This window comes from Ranitomeya imitator, chromosome 3, assembly GCF_032444005.1.
Source record: "Ranitomeya imitator isolate aRanImi1 chromosome 3, aRanImi1.pri, whole genome shotgun sequence".
NCBI lineage: Eukaryota > Metazoa > Chordata > Amphibia > Anura > Dendrobatidae > Ranitomeya > Ranitomeya imitator.
Window position 1 is genome coordinate 10,997,704 of NC_091284.1, and position 19,873 is coordinate 11,017,576.

The following is a 19,873-nucleotide window of genomic DNA, read 5'->3' on the forward strand; positions in this document are numbered from 1 at the left end:
TATACGGGGGTAATATACAAGACGTGTATCCTTCTTATATACAGGAGTAATATACAAGACGTGTATCCTTCTTATATACAGGGGTAATATACAAGACGTGTATCCTTCTTATATACAGGGGTGATATACAAGACGTGTATCCTTCTTATATACGGGGGGGATATACAAGACGTGTATCCTTCTTATATACGGGGGTAATATACAAGACGTGTATCCTTCTTATATACAGGGGTGATATACAAGACGTGTATCCTTCTTATATACAGGGGTGATATACAAGACGTGTATCCTTCTTATATACGGGGGGGATATACAAGACGTGTATCCTTCTTATATACAGGAGTAATATACAAGACGTGTATCCTTCTTATATACAGGGGTAATATACAAGACGTGTATCCTTCTTATATACAGGAGTAATATACAAGACGTGTATCCTTCTTATATACAGGGTAATATACAAGACTTGTATCCTTCTTATATACAGGGGTGATATACAAGACGTGTATCCTTCTTATATACGGGGGTAATATACAAGACGTGTATCCTTCTTATATACGGGGGTGATATACAAGACGTGTATCCTTCTTATATACAGGGGTGATATACAAGACGTGTATCCTTCTTATATACGGGGGTGATATACAAGACGTGTATCCTTCTTATATACAGGGGTAATATACAAGACGTGTATCCTTCTTATATACAGGGGTAATATACAAGACGTGTATCCTTCTTATATACAGGGGTGATATACAAGACGTGTATCCTTCTTATATACAGGAGTGATATACAAGACGTGTATCCTTCTTATATACGGGAGTGATATACAAGACGTGTATCCTTCTTATATACGGGAGTGATATACAAGACGTGTATCCTTCTTATATACGGGAGTGATATACAAGACGTGTATCCTTCTTATATACGGGAGTGATATACAAGACGTGTATCCTTCTTATATACGGGAGTGATATACAAGACGTGTATCCTTCTTATATACAGGGGTGATATACAAGACGTGTATCCTTCTTATATACAGGAGTAATATAATAATATAATAATAATTTTATTTATATAGCGCCAACATATTCCGCAGCGCTTTACAAATTATAGAGGGGACTTGTACAGACAATAGACATTACAGCATAACAGAAATACAGTTCAAAACAGATACCAGGAGGAGTGAGGGCCCTGCTCGCAAGCTTATATACAAAACGTGTATCCTTCTTATATACAGGGGTAATATACAAGACGTGTATCCTTCTTATGTACAGGGTGATATACAAGACTTGTATCCTTCTTATATACAGGGGTAATATACAAGACGTGTATCCTTCTTATATACAGGGGTAATATACAAGACGTGTATCCTTCTTATATACAGGGTAATATACAAGACGTGTATCCTTCTTATATACAGGGGTAATATACAAGACGTGTATCCTTCTTATATACAGGGTAATATACAAGACGTGTATCCTTCTTATATACAGGAGTAATATACAAGACGTGTATCCTTCTTATATACAGGGGTAATATACAAGACGTGTATCTTTCTTATATACAGGGGTGATATACAAGACGTGTATCCTTCTTATATACAGGGGTAATATACAAGACGTGTATCCTTCTTATATACAGGGTAATATACAAGACGTGTATCCTTCTTATATACAGTGGTGATATACAAGACGTGTATCCTTCTTATATACAGGGGTGATATACAAGACGTGTATCCTTCTTATATACAGGGTAATATACAAGACGTGTATCCTTCTTATATACAGGGTAATATACAAGAAGTGTATCCTTCTTATATACGGGGGTAATATACAAGACGTGCATCCTTCTTATATACAGGAGTGATATACAAGACGTGTATCCTTCTTATATACAGGGGTGATATACAAGACGTGTATCCTTCTTATATACAGGGGTAATATACAAGACGTGTATCCTTCTTATATACAGGGGTAATATACAAGACGTGTATCCTTCTTATATACAGGACTAATATACAAGACGTGTATCCTTCTTATATACAGGGGTGATATACAAGACGTGTATCCTTCTTATATACAGGAGTAATATAATAATATAATAATAATTTTATTTATATAGCGCCAACATATTCCGCAGCGCTTTACAAATTATAGAGGGGACTTGTACAGACAATAGACATTACAGCATAACAGAAATACAGTTCAAAACAGATACCAGGAGGAGTGAGGGCCCTGCTCGCAAGCTTATATACAAAACGTGTATCCTTCTTATATACAGGGGTGATATACAAGACGTGTATCCTTCTTATATACGGGGGTAATATACAAGACGTGTATCCTTCTTATGTACAGGGTGATATACAAGACTTGTATCCTTCTTATATACAGGGGTAATATACAAGACGTGTATCCTTCTTATATACAGGGGTAATATACAAGACGTGTATCCTTCTTATATACAGGGTAATATACAAGACGTGTATCCTTCTTATATACAGGGGTAATATACAAGACGTGTATCCTTCTTATATACAGGGTAATATACAAGACGTGTATCCTTCTTATATACAGGAGTAATATACAAGACGTGTATCCTTCTTATATACAGGGGTAATATACAAGACGTGTATCTTTCTTATATACAGGGGTGATATACAAGACGTGTATCCTTCTTATATACAGGGGTAATATACAAGACGTGTATCCTTCTTATATACAGGGTAATATACAAGACGTGTATCCTTCTTATATACAGTGGTGATATACAAGACGTGTATCCTTCTTATATACAGGGGTGGTATACAAGACGTGTATCCTTCTTATATACAGGGTAATATACAAGACGTGTATCCTTCTTATATACAGGGTAATATACAAGACGTGTATCCTTCTTATATACGGGGGTAATATACAAGACGTGCATCCTTCTTATATACAGGAGTGATATACAAGACGTGTATCCTTCTTATATACAGGGGTGATATACAAGACGTGTATCCTTCTTATATACAGGGGTAATATACAAGACGTGTATCCTTCTTATATACAGGGGTAATATACAAGACGTGTATCCTTCTTATATACAGGAGTGATATACAAGACGTGTATCCTTCTTATATACAGGGGTAATATACAAGACGTGTATCCTTCTTATATACAGGGGTAATATACAAGACGTGTATCCTTCTTATATACAGGAGTGATATACAAGACGTGTATCCTTCTTATATACAGGGGTGATATACAAGACTTGTATCCTTCTTACATACAGGAGTAATATCCAAGACGTGTATCCTTCTTATATACAGGGGTGATATACAAGACGTGTATCCTTCTTATATACGGGGGTAATATACAAGACGTGTATCCTTCTTATATACAGGGGTGATATACAAGACGTGTATCCTTCTTATATACGGGGGTGATATACAAGACGTGTATCCTTCTTATATACATGGGTGATATACAAGACGTGTATCCTTCTTACATACGGGGGTAATATACAAGACGTGTATCCTTCTTATATACAGGAGTGATATACAAGACGTGTATCCTTCTTATATACAGGAATGATATACAAGACGTGTATCATTCTTATATACGGGGGTAATATACAAGACGTGTATCCTTCTTATATACAGGGGTAATATACAAGACGTGTATCCTTCTTATATATAGGAGTGATATACAAGACGTGTATCCTTCTTATATACAGGGGTGATATACAAGACGTGTATCCTTCTTATATACGGGGGTAATATACAAGACGTGTATCCTTCTTATATACAGGAGTGATATACAAGACGTGTATCCTTCTTATATACAGGGGTGATATACAAGACGTGTATCCTTCTTATATACGGGGGTAATATACAAGACGTGTATCCTTCTTATATACAGGAGTAATATACAAGACGTGTATCCTTCTTATATACAGGGGTGATATACAAGACGTGTATCCTTCTTATATACGGGGGTGATATACAAGACGTGTATCCTTCTTCTATACAGGGGTAAATTTACAAGACGTGTATCCTTCTTATATACAGGGGTGATATACAAGACGTGTATCCTTCTTATATACAGGGGTGATATAGAAGACGTGTATCCTTCTTATATACAGGAGTGATATACAAGACGTGTATCCTTCTTATATACAGGTGTAATATACAAGACGTGTATCCTTCTTATATACAGGAGTAATATACAAGACGTGTATCCTTCTTATATACAGGGGTGATATACAAGACGTGTATCCTTCTTATATACAGGGGTGATATACAAGACGTGTATCCTTCTTATATACAGGGGTAATATACAAGACGTGTATCCTTCTTATATACAGGAGTAATATACAAGACGTGTATCCTTCTTATATACGGGGGTAATATACAAGACGTGTATCCTTCTTATATACAGGGGTGATATACAAGACGTGTATCCTTCTTATATACAGGGGTAATATACAAGACGTGTATCCTTCTTATATACGGGGTGATATACAAGACGTGTATCCTTCTTATATACGGGGTGATATACAAGACGTGTATCCTTCTTATATACAGGGGTAATATACAAGACGTGTATCCTTCTTATATACAGGGGTGATATACAAGACATGTATCCTTCTTATATACGGGGGTAATATACAAGACGTGTATCCTTCTTATATACGGGGTGATATACAAGACGTGTATCCTTCTTATATACGGGGGTGATATACAAGACGTGTATCCTTATATACAGGGGTGATATACAAGACGTGTATCCTTCTTATATACAGGTGTAATATACAAGACGTGTATCCTTCTTATATACGGGGGTAATATACAAGACGTGTATCCTTCTTATATACAGGGGTGATATACAAGACGTGTATCCTTCTTATATACAGGGGTGATATACAAGACTTGTATCCTTCTTATATACGGGGGTAATATACAAGACGTGTATCCTTCTTATATACGGGGTGATATACAAGACGTGTATCCTTCTTATATACGGGGGTGATATACAAGACGTGTATCCTTATATACAGGGGTGATATACAAGACGTGTATCCTTCTTATATACAGGTGTAATATACAAGACGTGTATCCTTCTTATATACAGGGGTGATATACAAGACGTGTATCCTTCTTATATACAGGGGTGAGATACAAGACTTGTATCCTTCTTATATACGGGGGTGATATACAAGACGTGTATCCTTCTTATATACGGGGGTGATATACAAGACGTGTATCCTTCTTATATACAGGGGTAATATACAAGACATGTATCCTTCTTATATACAGGAGTAATATACAAGACGTGTATCCTTCTTATATACAGGGGTGATATACAAGACGTGTATCCTTCTTATATACAGGAGTAATATACAAGACGTGTATCCTTCTTATATACAGGGGTGATATACAAGACGTGTATCCTTCTTATATACAGGGGTGATATACAAGACGTGTATCCTTCTTATATACAGGAGTAATATACAAGACGTGTATCCTTCTTATATACAGGAGTGATAAACAAGACGTGTATCCTTCTTATATACAGGGGTAATACACAAGACGTGTATCCTTCTTATATACAGGAGTGATATACAAGACGTGTATCCTTCTTATATACAGGGGTGATATACAAGACGTGTATCCTTCTTATATACGGGGGTGATATACAAGACGTGTATCCTTCTTATATACAGGGGTAATATACAAGACATGTATCCTTCTTATATACAGGAGTAATATACAAGACGTGTATCCTTCTTATATACAGGGGTGATATACAAGACGTGTATCCTTCTTATATACAGGAGTGATATACAAGACGTGTATCCTTCTTATATACGGGGGTAATATACAAGACGTGTATCCTTCTTATATACAGGGGTGATATACAAGACGTGTATCCTTCTTATATACAGGGGTGATATACAAGACGTGTATCCTTCTTATATACGGGGGTAATATACAAGACGTGTATCCTTCTTATATACGGGGGTGATATACAAGACGTGTATCCTTCTTATATACAGGGGTAATATACAAGACATGTATCCTTCTTATATACAGGAGTGATATACAAGACGTGTATCCTTCTTATATACAGGGGTGATATACAAGACGTGTATCCTTCTTATATACAGGAGTAATATACAAGACGTGTATCCTTCTTATACACAGGAGTGATATACAAGACGTGTATCCTTCTTATATACAGGAGTAATATACAAGACGTGTATCCTTCTTATATACAGGAGTGATATACAAGACGTGTATCCTTCTTATATACAGGAGTAATATACAAGACGTGTATCCTTCTTATATACAGGGGTGATATACAAGACGTGTATCCTTCTTATATACAGGGGTGATATACAAGACGTGTATCCTTCTTATATACAGGAGTAATATACAAGACGTGTATCCTTCTTATATACGGGGGTGATATACAAGACGTGTATCCTTCTTATATACAGGAGTAATATACAAGACGTGTATCCTTCTTATATACAGGAGTAATATACAAGACGTGTATCCTTCTTATATACAGGGGTGATATACAAGACGTGTATCCTTCTTATATACAGGAGTAATATACTAGACGTGTATCCTTCTTATATACGGGGGTGATATACAAGACGTGTATCCTTCTTATATACAGGAGTAATATACAAGACGTGTATCCTTCTTATATACAGGGGTGATATACAAGACGTTTATCCTTCTTATATACAGGGGTGATATACAAGACGTGTATCCTTCTTATATACAGGGGTAATATACAAGACGTGTATCCTTCTTATATACGGGGTAATATACAAGACGTGTATCCTTCTTATATACAGGAGTGATATACAAGACGTGTATCCTTCTTATATACAGGGGTGATATACAAGACGTGTATCCTTCTTATATACAGGGGTGATATACAAGACGTGTATCCTTCTTATATACAGGAGTAATATACAAGACGTGTATCCTTCTTATATACGGGGGTAATATACAAGACGTGTATCCTTCTTATATACAGGAGTAATATACAAGACGTGTATCCTTCTTATATACGGGGTGATATACAAGACGTTTATCCTTCTTATATACAGGGGTGATATACAAGACGTGTATCCTTCTTATATACAGGGGTAATATACAAGACGTGTATCCTTCTTATATACGGGGTAATATACAAGACGTGTATCCTTCTTATATACAGGAGTGATATACAAGACGTGTATCCTTCTTATATACAGGGGTGATTTACAAGACGTGTATCCTTCTTATATACAGGAGTAATATACAAGACGTGTATCCTTCTTATATACGGGGGTGATATACAAGACGTGTATCCTTCTTATATACAGGGGTGATATACAAGACGTGTATCCTTCTTATATACAGGGGTGATATACAAGACGTGTATCCTTCTTATATACAGGAGTGATATACAAGACGTGTATCCTTCTTATATACAGGGGTGATATACAAGACGTGTATCCTTATATACAGGAGTAATATACAAGACGTGTATCCTTCTTATATACAGGAGTGATATACAAGACGTGTATCCTTCTTATATACAGGGGTGATATACAAGACGTGTATCCTTCTTATATACAGGGGTGATATACAAGACGTGTATCCTTCTTATATACAGGAGTGATATACAAGACGTGTATCCTTCTTATATACAGGGGTGATATACAAGACGTGTATCCTTATATACAGGAGTAATATACAAGACGTGTATCCTTCTTATATACAGGAGTGATATACAAGACGTGTATCCTTCTTATATACAGGGGTGATATACAAGACGTGTATCCTTCTTATATACAGGGGTAATATACAAGACGTGTATCCTTCTTATATACAGGGGTGATATACAAGATGTGTATCCTTCTTATATACAGGAGTAATATACAAGACGTGTATCCTTCTTATATACAGGAGTAATATACAAGATGTGTATCCTTCTTATATACAGGAGTAATATACAAGACGTGTATCCTTCTTATATACAGGGGTGATATACAAGACGTGTATCCTTCTTATATACGGGGGTGATATACAAGACGTGTATCCTTATATACAGGGGTAATATACAAGACGTGTATCCTTCTTATATACAGGGTAATATACAAGACGTGTATCCTTCTTATATACAGGAGTGATATACAAGACGTGTATCCTTCTTATATACAGGTGTAATATACAAGACGTGTATCCTTCTTATATACAGGAGTAATATACAAGACGTGTATCCTTCTTATATACAGGAGTAATATACAAGACGTGTATCCTTCTTATATACAGGGGTGATATACAAGACGTGTATCCTTCTTATATACAGGGGTAATATACAAGACGTGTATCCTTCTTATATACAGGGTAATATACAAGACGTGTATCCTTCTTATATACAGGAGTGATATACAAGACGTGTATCCTTCTTATATACAGGTGTAATATACAAGACGTGTATCCTTCTTATATACAGGGGTAATATACAAGACGTGTATCCTTCTTATATACAGGGGTGATATACAAGACGTGTATCCTTCTTATATACAGGGGTAATATACAAGACGTGTATCCTTCTTATATACGGGGGTGATATACAATACGTGTATCCTTCTTATATACAGGGGTGATATACAAGACGTGTAGCCTTCTTATATACAGGGTAATATACAAGACGTGTATCCTTCTTATATACGGGGGTAATATACAAGACGTGTATCCTTCTTATATACAGGGGTGATATACAAGACGTGTATCCTTCTTATATACGGGGTAATATACAAGACGTGTATCCTTCTTATATACGGGGTGATATACAAGACGTGTATCCTTCTTATATACAGGGGTAATATACAAGACGTGTATCCTTCTTATATACAGGGTAATATACAAGACGTGTATCCTTCTTATATACAGGAGTGATATACAAGACGTGTATCCTTCTTATATACAGGTGTAATATACAAGACGTGTATCCTTCTTATATACAGGGGTAATATACAAGACGTGTATCCTTCTTATATACAGGGGTGATATACAAGACGTGTATCCTTCTTATATACAGGGGTAATATACAAGACGTGTATCCTTCTTATATACGGGGGTGATATACAAGACGTGTATCCTTCTTATATACAGGGGTGATATACAAGACGTGTATCCTTCTTATATACAGGGTAATATACAAGACGTGTATCCTTCCTATATACGGGGGTAATATACAAGACGTGTATCCTTCTTATATACAGGGGTGATATACAAGACGTGTATCCTTCTTATATACGGGGTAATATACAAGACGTGTATCCTTCTTATATACGGGGTGATATACAAGACGTGTATCCTTCTTATATACAGGGGTAATATACAAGACGTGTATCCTTCTTATATACAGGGGTAATATACAAGACGTGTATCCTTCTTATATACAGGGGTAATATACAAGACGTGTATCCTTCTTATATACAGGAGTAATATACAAGACGTGTATCCTTCTTATATACAGGGGTAATATACAAGACGTGTATCCTTCTTATATACGGGGGTAATATACAAGACGTGTATCCTTCTTATATACGGGGTGATATACAAGACGTGTATCCTTCTTATATACGGGGTGATATACAAGACGTGTATCCTTCTTATATACGGGGGTAATATACAAGACGTGTATCCTTCTTATATACGGGGTGATATACAAGACGTGTATCCTTCTTATATACAGGGGTAATATACAAGACGTGTATCCTTCTTATATACGGGGTGATATACAAGACGTGTATCCTTCTTATATACAGGGGTAATATACAAGACGTGTATCCTTATATACAGGAGTAATATACAAGACGTGTATCCTTCTTATATACTCTGGAACTCTCTACCCCAACACATCAGACTTGCGCCTACCATAGAAACATTCAAAAAGAACCTGAAGACTCATCTCTTCCGACAAGCCTACAGCCTGCAGTGATCCTCAACCTACTGAACAGCCGTACAGCCAGCTCTTCCCTCTCCTAGTGTATCCTCACCCACCCCCTGCAGACTGTGAGCCCTCGCGGGCAGGGTCCTCCCTCCTTATGTACTCGTGTGCCTTGTTATCTGCTCATGTTTAATGTATTTGTCTATATTTGCCCCGTATTCACATGTAAAGCGCCATGGAATAAATGGCGCTATAAAAATGTATAATAATAATAATAATAATATACGGGGTGATATACAAGACGTGTATCCTTCTTATATACGGGGGTAATATACAAGACGTGTATCCTTCTTATATACGGGGTGATATACAAGACGTGTATCCTTCTTATATACGGGGGTAATATACAAGACGTGTATCCTTCTTATATACTGTGGTGATATACAAGACGTGTATCCTTCTTATATACGGGATAATATACAAGACGTGTATCCTTCTTATATACGGGATAATATACAAGACGTGTATCCTTCTTATATACGGGATAATATACAAGACGTGTATCCTTCTTATATACGGGGTGATATACAAGACGTGTATCCTTCTTATATACGGGGGTGATATACAAAACGTGTATCCTTATATACGGGGGTAATATACAAGACGTGTATCCTTCTTATATACAGTGGTGATATACAAGACGTGTATCCTTCTTATATACAGTGGTGATATACAAGACGTGTATCCTTCTTATATACAGGGGTAATATACAAGACGTGTATCCTTCTTATATACGGGGGTAATATACAAGACGTGTATCCTTCTTATATACAGGGGTAATATACAAGACGTGTATCCTTCTTATATACGGGGGTAATATACAAGACGTGTATCCTTCTTATATATGGGGGTGATATACAAGACGTGTATCCTTCTTATATACAGGGGTAATATACAAGACGTGTATCCTTCTTATATACAGGGGTAATATACAAGACGTGTATCCTTCTTATATATGGGGGTAATATACAAGACGTGTATCCTTCTTATATACGGGGGTGATATACAAGACGTGTATCCTTCTTATATATGGGGGTGATATACAAGACGTGTATCCTTCTTATATACGGGGGTAATATACAAGACGTGTATCCTTCTTATATACGGGGGTGATATACAAGACGTGTATCCTTCTTATATACGGGGGTGATAGATAACACTTAGTTTATATTAAGGGGAGATTTCCTCAGACTTTACATCAGATTGTTACAATGTTTCATGTTTGATCTTACAGACATTTACACAATGGAATCTTCCCTACAATGTACAAGTCTGAGCACAGGAGGGGGGGGGGGGGGCTTGGGGGTCGGTTTAACTATTTCTGCACTGGGTAAGATTGATCTTTTAAAGCTCAGAACTAGGGGTGCAGAGTATTGGGGCACAGGAAGGGGGTGCAGAACATTGGGGGGCACAGGACTGAGGGTGCAGTGTTGGGGGCACAGGACTGAAGGTGCAGTGCTGGGGGCACAGGACTGGGGGTGCAGAACATTGGGGGCACAGGACTGGGGGTGCAGTGCTGGGGGCACAGGACTGGGGGTGCAGTGCTGGGGGCGCAGTGCTGGGGGCACAGGACTGGGGGTGTAGAGTGTTGGGGGCACAGGACTGGGGGTGCAGAGTGTTGGGGCACAGGACTGGGGGTGCAGTGCTGGGGGCACAGGACTGGGGGTGCAGAGTGTTGGGGGCACAGGACTGGGGGTGCAGAGTGTTGGGGCACAGGACTGGGGGTGCAGTGCTGGGGGCACAGGACTGGGGGTGCAGAGTGTTGGGGCACAGGACTGGGGGTGCAGTGCTGGGGGCACAGGACTGGGGGTGCAATGTTGGGGGGCACAGGGCTGGGGGTGCAGAACATTGGGGGCACAGGACTGGGGGTGCAGAGTGTTGGGGCACAGGACTGGGGGTGCAGTGCTGGGGGCACAGGACTGGGGGTGCAATGTTGGGGGGCACAGGGCTGGGGGTGCAGAACATTGGGGGCACAGGACTGGGGGTGCAGTGCTGGGGGCACAGGACTGGGGGTGCAATGTTGGGGGGCACAGGGCTGGGGGTGCAGAACATTGGGGGCACAGGACTGGGGGTGCAGTGCTGGGGGCACAGGGCTGGGGGTGCAGTGCTGGGGGCACAGGGCTGGGGGTGCAGTGCTGGGGGCACAGGGCTGGGGGTGCAGTGTTGGGGCACAGGACTGGGGGTGCAGAGTGTTGGGGCACAGGACTGGGGGTGCAGTGCTGGGGGCACAGGACTGGGGGTGCAGTGTTGGGGCACAGGACTGGGGGCGCAGAGTGTTGGGGGCACAGGACTGGGGGTGCATTGTTGGGGCACAGGACTGGGGGCGCAGAGTGTTGGGGGCACAGGACTGGGGGTGCAGTGTTGGGGGCACAGGACTGGGGGTGCAGTTCTGGGGGCACAGGACTGGGGGTGCAGAGTTTTGGGGCACAGGACTGGGGGTGCAGAGTGTTGGGGGCACAGGACTGGGGGTGCAGAGTGTTGGGGGCACAGGACTGGGGGTGCAATGTTGGGGGGCTCAGGACTGGGGGTCTGTACATACCTGAGCCTGGCAGCAGGACAGGGCCAGCAGCAGCAGCAGGGGGGCAGTCCTCCTCAGGAGCTGGGGACACAGACAGCAGATTAGTGGGCAGCAGGGAGGCGCTGGGGGCAGTAATGGGGGGATCAGCTCTCACCATGGCGGCACCGGGTCTGTTCTGTGTCCTGCGGAGACGATGATTGTCCGGAGAGGCTGCGGGGCTGAGACTGTATCCGAGGTGTCTCCCCTCCCCCATCCCCTCGTCTCTGCCGCCCCCTCTTTCTGCACAGGGTCCTCCTCATCCTGGAGCCTGAGAACAGCGGCCCCCAACATACACCCATCCCCCACCCCAAGTAACACATCTCACCCTCATCATCCCCCAAATACTATCCTCCCATCACCCCAATCCTACACAGCACCCCCTACTAAATGTAGGTGTATCTAATCCTCTAATGTGTGATACTGTCTGCTGAGCCGTGTATCTAATCCTATCCTGTGTGATACTGTCTGCTGAGCTGTGTATCTAATCCTCTCCTGTGTGATACTGTCTGCTGAGCCGTGTATCTAATCCTCTCCTGTGTGATACTGTCTGCTGAGCCGTGTATCTAATCCTCTCCTGTGTGATACTGTCTGCTGAGCCGTGTATCTAATCCTCTCCTGTGTGATACTGTCTGCTGAGCCGTGTATCTAATCCTCTCCTGTGTGATACTGACTGCTGAGCCGTGTATCTAATCCTCTCCTGTGTGATACTGTCTGCTGAGCCGTGTATCTAATCCTCTCCTGTGTGATACTGACTGCTGAGCCATGTATCTAATCCTCTCCTGCGTGATACTGTCTGCTGAGCCGTGTATCTAATCCTCTCCTGTGTGATACTGACTGCTGAGCCGTGTATCTAATCCTATCCTGTGTGATACTGTCTGCTGAGCCGTGTATCTAATCCTCTCCTGTGTGATACTGACTGCTGAGCCGTGTATCTAATCCTATCCTGTGTGATACTGACTGCTGAGCTGTGTATCTAATCCTCTCCTGTGTGATACTGTCTGCTGAGCTGTGTATCTAATCCTATCCTGTGTGATACTGTCTGCTGAGCCGTGTATCTAATCCTCTCCTGTGTGATACTGACTGCTGAGCCGTGTATCTAATCCTATCCTGTGTGATACTGACTGCTAAGCTGTGTATCTAATCCTCTCCTGTGATACTGTCTGCTGAGCTGTGTATCTAATCCTATCCTGTGTGATACTGTCTGCTGAGCTGTGTATCTAATCCTATCCTGTGTGATACTGTCTGCTGAGCTGTGTATCTAATCCTCTCCTGTGTGATACTGACTGCTGAGCCGTGTATCTAATCCTATCCTGTGTGATACTGACTGCTGAGCCGTGTATCTAATCCTCTCCTGTGTGATACTGTCTGCTGAGCCATGTATCTAATCCTCTCCTGTGTGATACTGTCTGCTGAGCCGTGTATCTAATCCTATCCTGTGTGATACTGTCTGCTGAGCCGTGTATCTAATCCTATCCTGTGTGATACTGTCTGCTGAGCCGTGTATCTAATCCTATCCTGTGTGATACTGCTGAGCCGTGTATCTAATCCTCTCCTGTGTGATACTGTCTGCTGAGCCGTGTATCTAATCCTATCCTGTGTGATACTGTCTGCTGAGCCGTGTATCTAATCCTATCCTGTGTGATACTGACTGCTGAGCTGTGTATCTAATCCTCTCCTGTGTGATACTGACTGCTGAGCCGTGTATCTAATCCTATCCTGTGTGATACTGTCTGCTGAGCCGTGTATCTAATCCTATCCTGTGTGATACTGTCTGCTGAGCCGTGTATCTAATCCTATCCTGTGTGATACTGACTGCTGAGCTGTGTATCTAATCCTCTCCTGTGTGATACTGACTGCTGAGCCGTGTATCTAATCCTATCCTGTGTGATACTGTCTGCTGAGCCGTGTATCTAATCCTATCCTGTGTGATACTGACTGCTGAGCTGTGTATCTAATCCTCTCCTGTGTGATACTGACTGCTGAGCCGTGTATCTAATCCTCTCCTGTGTGATACTGACTGCTGAGCCGTGTATCTAATCCTCTCCTGTGTGATACTGACTGCTGAGCCGTGTATCTAATCCTATCCTGTGTGATACTGACTGCTGAGCCGTGTATCTAATCCTCTCCTGTGTGATACTGACTGCTGAGCCGTGTATCTAATCCTCTCCTGTGTGATACTGACTGCTGAGCCGTGTATCTAATCCTATCCTGTGTGATACTGACTGCTGAGCTGTGTATCTAATCCTCTCCTGTGTGATACTGACTGCTGAGCCGTGTATCTAATCCTCTCCTGTGTGGTAGGCACGGCACTGTATAAGGAACGTGCCTCTGACTGCAGAGCCCCTAAGGGATAGCTAAAGGGGAAATCAGTGCAGTGCCCAATTCCCCCCTCCCACTACCTCCCCAGGTGAGGTCATGATTGGGACGCCCAGCGGACCAACCGGGGAGAGGAGGTGAGTCAGGCCACACCCTCAGGGGTTAAATTCTAGTGACCGGGCCAGGTTCTCCCTCTTTCTCCCCGGTTGACCCTTGGAAGCTGTCACACGCCGAAAGACGGCGGTCTCACCGGACACCCAGAGCGGGTACCCGGTGGGAACAGACACTGACACCCCCCGTTACCGACCAGGCAGAGATCAGAGCCCCAATAGCCTCTCATCATCGAGCACACGACAGATCTCATCCGTCACGTGCTCCTTCATTGGCTGACGCACGGGGAGACATGCCATACGTACCTCCCCGGTCCACCAGACAGCACCGAACCATGGAGACAACTGACGCCGGAGCACCTCCCTCTCCAGGGGACGCTCGGCACCAGACGAGAATACATCCCCGTGCCACGGCGCTGGCCGCTGGCCTGCCATCTTCATCCTCCTGGGCGGGCGGCCAGCACCAGGACAGACCCTAGTTCAGCAGTTGACACGCCCAGGCGTACCAACTGACACTAGCACCACCCAAGCAGCCAGTCTGCACAAGGATGCATTTTTCTGTGGAGTTAGCCCACTGGGAGCGCATGTTGACTTGGAGACAAAGCAAAAAATTTGGGAAAATGGTTATGTGGATATATGGTCACTGATATCGGCCGACCAACAGTCCGTAGACAAGGAAAGGAGGATGGGCGAGCGGTTGCAAGATAGGAGCAAACCAAAAATAGCTCAAACAATGAATAACTGGCTCCAGGCCTTCGCGGTTCTCGGATGTATAATGGGCCAAAAGCACCCAGAGCGCTGTTCCGAATTATTTATTTACCAAGATCTAATTTATAATTCATATAAGTGTCACAGCGGGGCGGCATGGAAACGGTACGACGAGGAGTTCCGCAGGCGGTTGGCCATGCAACCAGACTTGGGCTGGGGGGTGAAAGCGACGGACGTTTGGTTACGACTGATGTTGTCCCAAAAACAGCCCCCCTCTTCTGCAGCGACCACTTATCACTCAACAGCAGCAGGCCAGAACACAGTGGTCGCACGCGGACCTGGGGCCTGCTTACTGTTTAACGACGGATACTGCCGTTTCCAAGGGTCCTGTAAATATAGACACGAATGCTCCTCCTGCGGAGGAGGACACCCTGCGGCCAGATGCACCCGCCAGTCAAATAGAGCACCTGCGAGGTCTAACCCCGGTGAACGTAACCGCAATGGGCCCATGGCTAAGCCGTTATCCCAATAAAGAAGCGGCAGAACAACTATATTTTGGTTTTAAACACGGTTTTTATATCCCTTTCAAACCCAGCCCCTCGCCAACTATTGCAAATAATTTAAAATCGGCATGCGAATTCCCTGATATTTTACAGCAAAAAATCCAAAAAGAAGTTGAGCTGGGCAGGATGGCGGGACCTTTTAGTTCGTTGCCATTTAAAAATCTCAGAATCTCGCCTTTAGGTATTGTTCCCAAAAAGGAGCCAGGAAAATATCGGCTAATACATCACCTTTCCTACCCGAAAGGCGCATCGGTTAACGACGCAATACCCGCGGAAGACTCGTCCGTAACCTACTCTTCTTTTGACAGGGCGGTCGAGCTCGTGCGCGCAGCCGGGCCCGGTGCCCTGCTGGCGAAATCCGACATAGAGTCAGCCTTCCGCCTTTTGCCCGTTCACCCGGAATGTTTTCATTTATTAGGCTGTGAGGTGGACAGGCTATTTTACTTCGATATGTGCCTACCAATGGGCTGCTCCATTTCCTGTCATTATTTTGAACTTTTCAGCACCTTCCTAGACTGGGTATTACGATACGAAACTGGTAGCAACTCAACGATTCACTACCTCGACGATTTTTTGTTCGTCGGTCCCGGGGACTCCAGACTCTGCTCCTTTCTTCTCCAACAGTTTAAGTTTTTAGCCGGAAAATTTGGGGTACCACTTTCACCGGATAAAACAGTCGGCCCTTGTAACGTTTTGCCTTTCCTCGGTATTGAAATAGACACCAATGCAATGGTGTTTCGATTACCAGCTGATAAGCTGCAAAAAACTCTGCAAATGGTTAAAAATTGCTACGAAGCAAAAAAAGTTACCCTGCAGCAGATGCAGTCCCTGCTAGGATTGCTCAACTTTGCCTGTCGTGTAATGCCGGCGGGCAGAGCGTTTTCACGCCGACTATCACTGGCAACCAAGGGCATAGCCCAGCCGAGCCACAGAATTAGGCTAAACCGTTCCCTGAAGGCAGACTTGCTGGTCTGGAGGACATTCCTGGAGTCCTACAATGGGCATACATGCGTTATGGCGCAGGAGACGCCAAGCAAAGATTTAGACTTGATGGTTGGTGGAAATATTACTGATGGGTTCGCGGCGATATACAAAAACCAGTGGTGCAAAGGCCAATGGCCTGAACTATGGACCACGGCCGCATGGGGCCGTGACCCAGCACTGGTGGAAATTTTGGCAATAGTTACATCAGTCGAGCTATGGGGTGCCCAATTGGAAAATACGAACATCAGATTTACAACAAAACAGCTGAGAACAGCAAAAGCCCTAAACAGCATGTCCTCTTCTTCTCAGCCGGTACTCGCGCTGTTGCGCCGCCTAGCACTATTATGCCTGAAGCACAACATCTGGTGCCGGGCCAGATTTACGGCGACTGTCGATGATAAAATTGTTAACTCTTTGTTATCTTCCGATTGGCAGGCATTCAAACTCTTCCTCCCCAGGGCGCGAACGTCGGGCCTGCGGTGTCCTCCTTCTCTCTTGGACATGGTGGCCAATCATTGATGCCCTTGATCCGCGCTTCGGTGACACCGGCGACTTGGCAGGTTTACGGTAAGGCGTGGGAGGAGTGGTGCTCGCTAACGCAAGGAAGACCAGTCGATAGGTGCAACCGGACGAGATGCGACGTCCTAGTAGAACTTTTAGAAAAGCTCAGGCAGGGAGGTGCGTCAGGGACATTAGCGCAACGTCATCTGTCGGGAATAGCATTCTTCTTTCAGCTGCTGGGGTGGGTGGACGTAACCAAATATTTTTTCATCAAACAAGCCGTTAAAGGCTGGAGAAGGTTGCAACCTAGTCAGGAATGCCGACGCCCAGTTTCCTTAAGGCTGCTGGCCGACATAATTGCAATTTCTTCATCGGTGTGCAAATCACAATACGAGGCAACGCTGATATCCGCAGCGTTCGCAATCGCCTTCTTCGGGGCACTTCGCATCAGCGAATTAGTGCCCCAGTCAAAAACAGCATCAATAGGCGGCTTAATCAATGAAGACCTCGTCATATGCAGCGAAGCTCTGCGCATTAGAGTACGGAGATCCAAGTGCGACCCCACCGGGAGGGGGACATGGGTATTGGTCAAGGCGTCAGGCGGCCCTATATGCCCCGTAAAAATAGTTAAAAACTATGCGCTAGTAAGACATCCGGGTAGATTCCTCCTTTCACACACCGACGGGTCCCCTCTTACTAAATATCAATTTCAAGCGATTTTTAGACAGTGCCTAGAGGCACTCGGTGTGGCTCCAAAGGAATATGGGACACATTCATTCCGAATAGGGGCGGCGACCGAAGCAGCTAGAGCGGGGGTATCGGAAGTCGAGGTGCAGAGAATGGGCCGCTGGAAATCCGCATGCTTTGCAAGATACATAAGACCAGACCTGCTCTAACACTTCTTGTCTCTTCCAGGCAGCTTTAAGCCCACAGTTTGGGTAGTGGGGCATTCTTTTGTCTACTGGGCGTGCAAAAGGGCCAAACTCAGGACGGGGGGAACCAATTTTGGCTTCCCGAATTTGGAAGTCAACTGGAGAGGCGTCAGAGGGCTTCGGTGGCGTCAGATCTTCCCGGAGTTGGTCGACATCGCTAAGAAGGCCAAGGGGCCGGTGGTTCTGGTGCTACATGCCGGAGGCAATGATTTGGGCAAGCGGAAAGGGGCCGAGCTGTACACAGTAATGTCAACGGACATTGAGCGGTTTGTCTGTTTATTACCAGATATGGTGGTGGTGTGGTCAGAGATAATACCTCGAGCGGTCTGGCACGGAGCTAAGGACGTAAAAGCCATCGAAAACGCAAGAAAAAGGATTAACACAAAGATGTCGAAGTTTGTGAGAGAAAATTACGGCATTGTGGTGCGACACCAGGAGTTAGAAGGGAACAATTTTGCTTTGCTGAGACCAGATGGCATCCACCTCACGGACATCGGACTGGACATATTCTTGGAGGGTTTGCGGGATGGTGTTGAACAGGCTCTAATGATGTTGTGTGGGGGTCGGAGTCTTGTGTAGGTCATACACATGATCCTCCGTGGCGGTAGGTAGAGGGGGGCAAAGGTTCGTAACCTCTTATCGGCTTGCTGGCCCAGCGGTCGTCGGCTGGGGCCTTCAGCAATGAGTGCGTCGCGATGTGTAATTGCCCTTCTCTACTTTGCAATTAATAAAACTGTGACCGACCTGTTCAACCCATCCAGGATTGTTGGTATCTTTTATTACGGAGTGGTGGGACGGGGGAAGGCACTGGTTACGACACACGGGTCTCTGCAGTCTGGTAGGCACGGCACTGTATAAGGAACGTGCCTCTGACTGCAGAGCCCCTAAGGGATAGCTAGAGGGGAAATCAGTGCAGTGCCCAATTCCCCCCTCCCACTACCTCCCCAGGTGAGGTCATGATTGGGACGCCCAGCGGACCAACCGGGGAGAGGAGGTGAGTCAGGCCACACCCTCAGGGGTTAAATTCTAGTGACCGGGCCAGGTTCTCCCTCTTTCTCCCCGGTTGACCCTTGGAAGCTGTTGTCCCACCCTCCCTCCCTTATAAATTGATAAATGTGCTGTGCAATTACTGTTAAAATGTTTTGAATTTTAAATTTAAAAAAAAAAAAAAAAAAAAGATTTTGATGTTCTT

At 43.7% G+C, this 19,873-nt stretch overlaps 1 protein-coding gene across 1 annotated transcript in view; it reads right to left on the minus strand.

Moving 5' to 3' along the window:
• Window positions 1-12,947, minus strand: part of FSTL1 (follistatin like 1) — a 62,215-nt gene extending 49,268 nt beyond the window's left edge. The window contains exons 1-2 of the mRNA XM_069760470.1: window positions 12,683-12,947; window positions 12,550-12,609 (exon numbers count right to left, since the gene is read on the minus strand). Of these exons, the coding sequence (XP_069616571.1) occupies window positions 12,550-12,609; window positions 12,683-12,781 (159 nt within the window). The 5' untranslated portion in view covers window positions 12,782-12,947. The remainder of the gene's footprint in view (window positions 1-12,549; window positions 12,610-12,682) is intronic.
• Between the last annotated feature and the right edge of the window lie 6,926 nt (window positions 12,948-19,873).